Source organism: Alosa pseudoharengus, unplaced genomic scaffold, assembly GCF_046254945.1.
Source record: "Alosa pseudoharengus isolate Yale_2024_CS ecotype anadromous, Long Island Sound unplaced genomic scaffold, YU_APseudo_1.1 YU_APseudo_1.1_scf_7, whole genome shotgun sequence".
Taxonomy (NCBI): Eukaryota; Metazoa; Chordata; class Actinopteri; order Clupeiformes; family Clupeidae; genus Alosa; species Alosa pseudoharengus.
The window spans coordinates 23,303,560-23,314,341 of record NW_027468859.1 but is presented as its reverse complement, the minus strand read 5'-3'; the positions used below and the strand labels follow the sequence as shown (position 1 = coordinate 23,314,341).

At 40.6% G+C, this 10,782-nt stretch overlaps 1 protein-coding gene across 1 annotated transcript; it reads right to left on the bottom strand.

Moving 5' to 3' along the window:
* Nucleotides 1-300: 300 nt before the first annotated feature.
* Nucleotides 301-10,121, bottom strand: mep1a.2 (meprin A, alpha (PABA peptide hydrolase), tandem duplicate 2). The gene is made up of 13 exons (XM_076271911.1): nt 10,064-10,121; nt 9,598-9,651; nt 9,158-9,198; nt 8,992-9,061; nt 8,771-8,888; nt 8,169-8,344; nt 7,563-7,784; nt 4,634-4,780; nt 4,019-4,234; nt 3,358-3,828; nt 2,194-2,364; nt 1,341-1,551; nt 301-451 (listed from the first exon to the last, which is right to left on the bottom strand). Exons 1-13 carry the CDS (start codon nt 10,119-10,121, stop codon nt 301-303), a joined length of 2,106 nt encoding a protein of 701 aa, XP_076128026.1.
* Between the last annotated feature and the right edge of the window lie 661 nt (nt 10,122-10,782).

Sequence of the window (10,782 nt, the reverse complement as noted above, 5' to 3'; positions counted from 1 at the left end):
CCATTTCTATATTCTACTTCTGAAAACAGGGGAATTATATAATCAGAATTATTTTTGTAAATATGGAAATTTTAGAAATGTGTAAATATTTCACACAAAAATCTTTGATTAATACAAATTGTACAATAAACATTATGGAGATATAAATATAATTTTTAATGTATCCTTCGAAGAACAGCAACACAGCATAGTTGGTAGTCATAACATTTACTGCCTGTGAGAAATAATTTGTTGGGAAATAACGTGTGACTCAATGTGAATGATAGACTGAAGTTAAGAAACACGTCTGGCATCTCCGTTTTATGTCCTCTGACGAATAACTGCAAGAATGGCCATAACTAGGGCCATGGAGCCCACTACTCCTCCAACCAGAACCCCCACAACAGATCCTGCAACTTGCCGAGTTTCACACATGTCACCTGAATAGAATGTGGACCGTCCAGATGCACACCTATGAAAGGGCAGATAGGGAGAAAGAGTGGGAACATATTTTCCATTTATGCTGCCAAGTTATTTCCATAACTAAACAAAGAGAGAGTGTCACAAAAAGCAAAGTACATCTGACAGAGTACATCTGACTGCATGCAAATGTGAGAGGTTGAGAGGACAAACACAGAAAGCAGGAAGGGAAAGGCAGGAAAAAGAAAAGGAAGAGACCATGGGAATCCATGTTTGTAATATGGATAAAGCTGACGTGTGGCCAGCACAGACGGTGACCCATGACATGTGTAGCTGTGTAGAAGACAGTACAGCACCACACAGTAGTATAATATTCTGCATATGATTGTGACCCATGACATGTGTAGCTGTGTAGAAGACAGTACAGCACCACACAGTAGTATAATATTCTGCATATGATTGTGACCCATGACATGTGTAGCTGTGTAGAAGACAGTACAGCACCACACAGTAGTATAATATTCTGCATATGATTGTGACCCATGACATGTGTAGCTGTGTAGAAGACAGTACAGCACCACACAGTAGTATAATATTCTGCATATGATTGTGACCCATGACATGTGTAGCTGTGTAGAAGACAGTACAGCACCACACAGTAGTATAATATTCTGCATATGATTGTGACCCATGACATGTGTAGCTGTGTAGAGGACAGTACAGCACCACACAGTAGTATAATATTCTGCATATGATTGCATAAGCTTGATATAGACATTTTACAGGGTGTTATAAAATGAAATAATGATTTAATGATGACAGCAATGGGTGTGTGACTGGTATAGGTGTGTGTTTGTGTCAGTGTGTTTACCTCCCTCTGGTGGTAAAATCATCATATTTGTATTGCGTGTGTGTGTGTGTGTATGTGCGTGTGTGCTGACCTGCATGTGGCCTGGCCCTGTTTCTCCACACACACTCCTCCATTTAGACAGGGGTTAGGGGAGCAGGGCTGAGTGACGGCGCGGGCCTCCCTTGGTCGGGCATCTTGGGCTGCGAGCTCATTGGGCGGGAGTGGCTCCTTCTTGTCCAGCGGTCTCTCCTCCTTGGCTGAGGCCACCACCGGCACCTCGGTCTTCAGCAAGTGGGTCAGGTCTGCAGACACACAGGAGTGACACTACTACAGACAGCAGATGACTCTTTTGCCAGGTCAGGACTTGAGGTGCGTTCAAATTCGGCCAACAGTGGCGAACGTTCGTGGCAAATAAAATGTTTTCCCTGATCAGTTAAATTTGAACGCCCCATCTAGCTCACGTCTAGCTCCACCATACGTTTGTGGGAAAACTACCTCCTCAGGCTGCGAGTTTTTGCAAATGTTCACCAAAAACTCAATGCAAACAAAAATCTGTTTGCAAACATTAGAGTATGTTTGTGAATTTGGATGCAGATCCTGTCAGTCTGGTCATTGTTACGTCTAGTCAGTCTCAACTGGATATGGCTGTTTTTCATGATACCAACAAAGGAAGGAAGTGTGTCAGGGAAGAAAACATCTCTCCAAAAACACCACATTTTCGTACAAATTTTACTCATTTTAAATGTAAATTTAATTTAGCTTTTTACTGATATCTATAGCTCTAGGAGGTGATCCTTTATGGCCAGAAAACATTCATGGAACATAAACATGCTGTCTTTTTTCTTTGACGTTTCATATTTCCCTCTGCTATTCTTTAATTCTCAATCACAAAGAACCATGCGAGCAAAGCATGTAAACGTTTCTGTAGCTCCTAATCAAAGTACCATCAAAGTCAGCCATGATGATGAGGTCGTCGTTCTTCAGGAAGCTCCTCCTCTGCAGCTGCAGGTGGGAGGTGAAGGTGCCCCAGCCCATCTCCGGTCCCCTATAGCAGGAGCAGTTTGTGTCCCACGTACCGTGCCCATCCACTGGCCTGTTCCACCTGTAGTTGGAGTCTAGAGGGAAGAAACACAAAGACACAAGCCAAGACACAGCCCAAGGGCCACAGGAGTTAATGCTGTTGTGCATCTAAACTGATAGCCAGAAGAAAAGGAGAGCAGAAACAGGGAACAGAACAGTTATGATGAGGATCATTCTGTGCGTTTTTGACTGACCAAAAGGCAGCCACACTCTTAAAACGGATGTGTTGACATGGTTGACACACAACACAACTTGCTGTTTTTTAACACATTTCTGTGTCCAGATAGGGACAACACATTCGTTTTAAGAGTGTAGACATTTTTTGAGCAGAAAACCAGGGTTGTAACCCCTGATCCCTGATGTGTTTTTGCAACCTTTAACACAGCAAGTCAGGATCTCAGTTTTACATCTTGTAAAGGTTGGTACCTACCTATCATAAAATAATCCTGTAGGGTAAGGAGAACTCAAAGATTTTAAATTAACGGTTTATTATGCAGGTTCAGGTATTGTTGGTGACTGTACAGCTCCCTCTAGAGTCGCGATACAGTATAGCCTATTTTACTCTGCCATTGTAAATAGCCTGCTTCTCATGGCTTGTTCCCCCTGTACATGATGAAAATGTTTTAGTTGTGGAGGTGAAGGATTAACAACAGGCAAAAACTCCAAAGAGCTATATCTACTGAAGGTAATGTTTCACAATTCTCACGAAAATTTCTTCGGGCCGCTGTTTTTGAAGTTACAGTACATGGCTGGTTCTCTCGTTAGCGACTCGCTATGGCTGTGTTGTATGGTGTTGTATGGGTAATACAAGTTCATTTACCATCAAATTGGCTTCGTAAAGGTTATATTAGTTGGCCATCTTGCATAGTGTACCTCAGGACAAATTTAGGACAAATTTGTATGAAATCTGATGTTTACAAGTGTTGTTAGGACAGATGAGCATTTTTTAAGGAATTGTGGCATTTGAGGCAGATTGGAGATATAGTAGGCCCTACTCCATAAAAAAAATAAACTCCATATAAATGCACACATTGAGTTAACCCACTCACCAGTGGTGAAGCTGCGGCTGTTGGACATTCGCAACGTGGCATCTGGGTCTTGGTCCATGGCAGTGATGGTGACCTGTCTGTTCATGGCTGGCCACTCCAACACGCCATCATTCTCACCACTGTAAAGGTGAAAGGTCACTCCAAGGTACTCAGCAGAGTCTGCATCTCGGCCTTTGGGGTAAACGGTGAACCCGTACCCATAGCCCTCAGAGTTGTAGAAGCGGCCGCTGTGGATGCCGGTGCCAACTGGCGTGGAGGCGAGAATGCTGCTGAAGCCGCTGATCTGCCATACGGCACCGGGGCAGGCCGTCTCTGACAGAGTGATGTCGTCGATGGAGATGCCACTCGAAGCCTGGTTCTCAACTCCCGCCATTCCCTGGAAAAAGTAACGGAACTTCTCCCCAGTGTTCAGAGGCACATGAGCGATCTTCCAGGAAGCATTTCCATCACCTAAGGCATGAAGGAATGTGAAACAAAACGTTTTTTTTTTTCAAAAGCACTGCTCCTTCAAAAGATCAGTACATCTGGAACACAGTAAATATACGTATATACATATACTATACAGTAAACTACATAATAAACTATATATAAATATAATTTGACAAAAGTGCCTCTGAAGACAACAAAACAAAATGGCTACCTGTGATGGTGTGCACTTTTATCACTTTGCGGGGGGTCCCTGTACTGTCGTCCATCCGCAGCCAGATGACAAGGCGGTCTCCAGCAGCCCCTGTCATCCTGTAGAAGAACTGCAGGCACTGGTGGCTCCTCCGGGGATACAGGATCCGAGACTCCAGCAGAGCACTGTTCCCTACTGTTGACTTTGACGTGTCGAAGTGCATAAATAGGCCAGCATCTATTACAGAAGAACGGGGGGGAAAGGTACATTTTTTTAAACCAAATATTTGTGAGCTTTTGGTTAAAACCCTGCTTTCTCAATTTTTAAGCTATAATCACACACGTTAAAATGACAACATAACATACTCTATTATTACTCTACTATTATTTGGGAATAATAGAAAGTGAGTATTTATTTATCCATGAGTGTTTCATTTAATTAAATAAACAAATAGACCATAGACAATAAATACTAGCCCCAGAGAATGTCAGTATCAAAACACTGACAAAATGTCAGTGATTGTCTTTGCCTTTGGCGTTATGTGACATCCTTTCCAAAAGCAAAGTATGTGATGAGCCCCTTTCCTTTTGCTGTATATAACATATAACATATAGATGCACTGCTGTGCTTGTTTACCTCTGCACTGGCCTCCCAGGGTGTGGTCATTACTGCCAGTGGTGCTGGGGGTCTGTACCCAGTCCCCGTTGTCCTGCTCGTTCTGAATCATCCCACAGATGTTGATCTGCTCAAAGGAGCACTGGTCCAGCAGAGTCAGAGGAGCAGCTAGAATGGCACAGGTACGCATGTTTACTAATAGTGTAACTAGGGATGTCCGATATTGGCTTTTTTGCCGATATCCGATATGCCGATATTGTCCAACTCTCAATTTTCGATTCCGATATCAGCCGATACCGATGTCGATATGTGGGTTATTTTTCCTCAAAACTAATTTAGGTAACATCACATATCTCCTGTTGTGGAATTAACACAACATTCTTAATGTTATTGTGATGCCCCACTGGATGCATTCTTGAATGCAACAAGGGATACCTTCTTATACGTGATTTCTGCAACAATGGTAGGCTAGCCTACTGAAAACGTTTGGATATTCTGTTGTTTTCTGCTGTTGGTTAAATAGATAGACACACATATAGGGAAAACACTAGATATTGAATTTATGTGCTACAATGCAGGGCCCACTTCCCCGAAAGCATCTTAAGCCTAAGAGCGTCGTAAAGTCCCTTTTAAGATTTGCCGACTGTTTCCCGAAACCATTGTAGCTTAAGAGCATCGTGAAAACACTCGTAGATCTACGAGTGCTCCAGAGTACTCGTTACCGGCTAAGAGCGTCTTAACAGTACTTCTCACTGAGGTCACCAACAGGACATACAGAGGAATTACAACTTAGAATACATAATCCAATTTACGTTCCCATTCTTTATTGTGTTTACCTGTGATGAATCAGATTTTAGCGTGCAAAATAGCCTACATTTAATGGTCATAATAATGTGATGAAAAGCGGACAAAAATGCAATCAAGTTATGAAACGAGACGTTGCCAGAATAGTTTGACATTATCTTTGCTAAGTGAATATTTTATTAGGCCTATGAGGTAAAAAGCAGAAAAAGTAACATGTGGTTTAGTCTGTAGCCTACTGCATCAAAATCTAAGCCTACACATTTCCTCTCTTTCTTACTCGACTTCTTTCTTATGTTCAAACGTTTTCATAAGTGGCACCGCGAAAAATTATTGCATGGTGCAACAATCTAATCTTAAAATAATTACAATTATTTATGTCTCTGTGTGGTATATAACCTACTTGGGATGCTTACATGCAGATGTCAAAGTGTTTCTATTTTCGTATTGATGTGAATTAATGTGTAGATCCGAAGTTTAAATGGTAGGCCTATAGCTGTGACGTGCAGTCACCTGACATCACCGTCAAATCAGAGGATATTTCAGAACTATTAACGTGGACAGCTCCCCTTAAGAGCATCTTAAGAGCAGTGCACGCGCGTTCGCTACGAGCATGTTCGGGAAACAGTCGGAAAAATCAAACGAACGATCGTAAGATGAATCGTAGAAAACCCTCTTAAGAGCGTGTCTCATTCGTTATCGGGGAAGTGGGAATCGGTGGGCTGATATTATCGGACATCTCTAAGTGTAACACATGGCTAGAATGGCACACCTACGCATGTTTACTAATAGTGTAATACATGGCTAGAATGGCACACGTACGCATGTTTACTAATAGTGTAACACATGGCTAGAATGGCACACGTACGCATGTTTACTAATAGTGTAACACATGGCTAGAATGGCACACGTACGCATGTTTACTAATAGTGTAACACATGGCTAGAATGACACACGTACGCATGTTTACTAATAGTGTAACACATGGCTAGAATGACACACGTACGCATGTTTACTAATAGTGTAACACATGGCTAGAATGACACACGTACGCATGTTTACTAATAGTGTAACACATGGCTAGAATGACACACGTACGCATGTTTACTAATAGTGTAACACATGGCTAGAATGGCACACGTACGCATGTTTACTAATAGTGTAACACATGGCTAGAATGGCACACGTACGCAGTGTAATACATGGCTAGAATGGCACACGTACGCATGTTTACTAATAGTGTAACACATGGCTAGAATGGCACACGTACGCATGTTTACTAATAGTGTAATACATGTCTAGAATGACACACATACGCATGTTTACTAATAGTGTAATACATGGATAGAATGGCACACGTACGCATGTTTTCAGACTTAGCACTTTTTTCTGACAAAAGAAGTTATGCAGACCACTTTTTCAGTTTGAAAAAAAATCTGCCAGCGTTCTTGTTCCAAAAAGCACCCGGAAGCATTTTTTTTGCGATAGGCAAAGTGACTAACGTTACGTGTGGATACAATATTTTGCAGAAGAAAAAATTGGTGTTGGCTATTGCTTTTGGTATGTTATGGTAAAGTTGTGAAGTCATGTCAAACAATTCCCTATACTCAGACACTAAAACGAGTATGCATGTTTACTAATAGTGTAAAAACATGGTAATGCTAATTTATGTTGTTTGATTTACAGGTGCATCTCAAAAAATTAGAATATCCTGGAAAAGTATTTTTTTCCCCCGTAATTTATTTCAAAAAGTTGAACTTTCATATAGTCTAGATTCATTACACATACAGAGAAATATTTCAAGCCTTTTTTTTAGTTTGTTTTAATCTTGATTATTCTAATATACGGTTACGGTTTACAGCCCAGAAAAACCCAGAATCTCAAAATATTACAATAAAGAATTTATAATACAGAAATGTCGGCCTGAGATGAGCTCTAATCACACAATTATGTCAAAACACCTGCAGCTTTTAATCTCAGTCTGTGCAGGGCAATGGACTTTTCCATAATATTCAAAAAATGTTTAGACGCTGTACTCTGATTTTATTTGATTTGACATGACTTGACATGGCAGATAATCTGGCATAATATGTGCTGAAATAATTGTTGTTAAGACCTGGTGACTTTGTTCCAATTCAATAGCACTTACCGCATTCATACTTGCGGTTCAGTCTCTCCAGGTCGACTGCACTGAAGTCTAGCCGCTGGCCAATAACATTGTTGAAAGCAGGGATCGCCGTGGTGATGGTGGGGATGTTGGGATCCTTGTTGAAGGAGAGGGGCCGGTAGTGCATGATGGACTCATAGTCGTACGGTGTGTTCAAGTCCGTGATGAAGTCATCCTCATACTTGTTAAAATTGTGCTCTTTCCCTGTGGACCCATATATATATAAGTGACAAATTTATATTGGAACACAAATCAACCACATTTTAATCAATCCCTACATTGAGAGTATGTACTGTATGCTTCCAAGATACTGACAACATGATAGCAGTCCCTACAGTATGTTTGTTACTTTTACCCTGTTTTGTACACGATAGGCCTAGTAATCTTGTTGCCAGTAGTCTTGATTAAGTTTAAATTAATTAATTAGGTCTTGATTTAATCCTTTTTGCTAAGCATGAACATTATACACTTAAACCATATGGGTTTGGAACAGGGATAGATATAAGGACTTTGTGGGGTTTGCATGGCATGCAGGCTTGAGAACCTGAGGTCTAATAAGGGACTTGGATCTGTGTGCTGGCAGCTCACCCTCCAGGATTTGGTCCCAGTGGATTTTGACGTAATCGTCACGGTCAGACCGCGACTGCTCATGGTAGAAGCCGAGGGCGTGGAGGAGCTCATGCTCAACGATGGCTCTGGTGTCACACCTGGCCCCGATGGACAGATTTTGGCCTGTCCCAAAGTCGCCCACAAAAGACCAGCACCTGCATCCAAGAGGAAAGAAAAAACAGGGCTGTCGGATTGTCACAGTAAAGAAGTGACATTGGGAAACGTTGGCACTTATTGATAAAAAATTATCTTTCAAGGCCTGGTGCTGCCATACTATATCCACGGCATTTACTACTATACATTCCAACATTTTGACATCAAGCTAGTACTATACAGCATAAAGTGACTGTTCCTCAAACAAGTGCACATTTTAAAACAGATCGTCCTCCTATTCTAATCATATCGATCTTGTTATATCCCCCTCATTATGTTGTCACCAGTGTTCACTTGCCCTCATCACAGTCATTACTGCTTTTTATCTGTTCTCCTTGAGAGACCTTGTAATTTGATGCAGTGATAAAAGATGGTCATAAAAATTGCGCAAACAGACAGCCACACGATGATCATGCAAGTTTGCTCACCCGTCCAACTTAGTGAAAGAGAGGTAAGTGCTCTCGCCCTCATAAGGCTTGAAGTCAACACAGGACTTGAGCCGATACATCTCAAATGCCTGCAGGATCACACCCTTGGCATTCAACTCTGGAAACCAGCAGACATTCGGTTTTGTACAACAAATGTTTAGTAAACTTCATAATCAGTGCTGGAGTAAATTAAGTTGAGAGAAGAAAAAGATCCCAAATACCCAAAGAATCTGTCAGGATGTAAGGGATAGGGAACTTCCAGTTGCCGTCCAGAATGGCATTTCTTCTGGGCTGAAACAAAAACGGAGATGAAAATGGAACAGGTCGACATCCCTGAACTGTTTAAAATAGATAACAGATTTCTCTTGATTAGACTGCAATACTTACATCTACGGCAATATCTCCCTGAAAGAGATCTCTTGATGATTCTGCAATATAAAAAAACACTTCAGTACTAAACTACTTCTACAATATAACAACTACTTTACTTTGTGCATGCTGATTTATTAACACATGCTTTAATTGAACATGAAAATGGCAAAGCACAGGAGAATGTGTGAGTGCAATTTCAGCCTTGCATAAGGGCTATATGTTTGTGCAATGAACTTGCAATGAGCTTGCAATGTGAAAACTCGCTGTTTGTTAAACAATATATTGCAATTATTTACAGCTTATGTCAATGATTAAAGAGTACCAAACAATGTAAAAGTATAAAACTGTTGCAAAGGTTGAAAACAGAGTTAGATTTAGGAATATTGTATTAGAGCATAATATGAAGTACATTTAGGAGCTCATAGACAAATATAAATGGCTTAGGTAACACCTACCTAAATTAATTTCGGGAATGTCTTCTCTCAACTCCCCTGCATCCACATCGCTCCCTGTTAAAAATAATTGTATAGTTATTTTAGTGTAAATCAGTGTCATACACATATACATCTGCTGGAATCAAAATATATTTATGGTAATTTAGTAAATTAAAGAAACATATACCATCATTATAATATGTCGGCACTGCTTCAGCCTGGTTGGGTGCAGAAACAGAACAACCATAATTCAACATAACATCTCAATCATATTCAACATAATATTTACTTGGTTGGTAACAATTAAAGTTAAGCAATTCTAGTTGAAAATTATCATTTTCTTTACCTTAAGAACCAACAGAAATGCTGTTAAAATTTTGACTTTCCACCTTGTATTCAAGGAGCCCATGTTAAGTCCTGTGCAATTCTGACATGTATTACTCGACTGGTGTAAACATTACAATAAAGCCGGAGCACCTGGTGGTACTTTGATCGGGGGAGGCAAGACAGTGGAGTTCTCCGTGCTCACACGTGTGACAGCTCATGGACGGCTTTCACAGAGATAGCAGCACAAATGACCCGAATGGGTCAGCACTTTGTTTTATTGCTCACACTTTTTATATTCCACACATTATGACCAAAGGCAATGCTGGTGTAAAGACAACTGCAAGGAGAAGGTTTATGATATTCAGCTGATATGAATATCTTTCAGTCACTCTCAACTATTTCTAGAGCATGTGAGTTCTGCATAGTTCTGTAACATTTCATTGAATATAATTTATCATATTTCAAACAACTTGATCGAAATACTACCACATGAAGCCACATACAATTTCATGTATTCTCTATCATGCAGTATTCAGTTCAAAAGTGCTTTTGCACACCTCTTTTTTGGGACAGGTGCGTCGGAAAAGGTAAAGGTCACCAGTGATGCGTGTTGAAAATGTGACCGAAACGTTGTGTGAAATAAAGTATTTGCATGCGTAAGGGACCGTGTGCAGGATTTCTTCAACACGTTACCATGCAGTATACCAGGGTCAGATGACTAATATTTCGAATGGTATTCTCAGGACTATAACTTGATAAATGTGAACTATGAATTGTCACACAAGCCAAAAAATAAGGATAGCAGTTCAGTAGGCCTAGGATTTGTATAATGACCAGTGTTGTCTTTATTAATATCTAAAATTTCATTCAATATTTCAT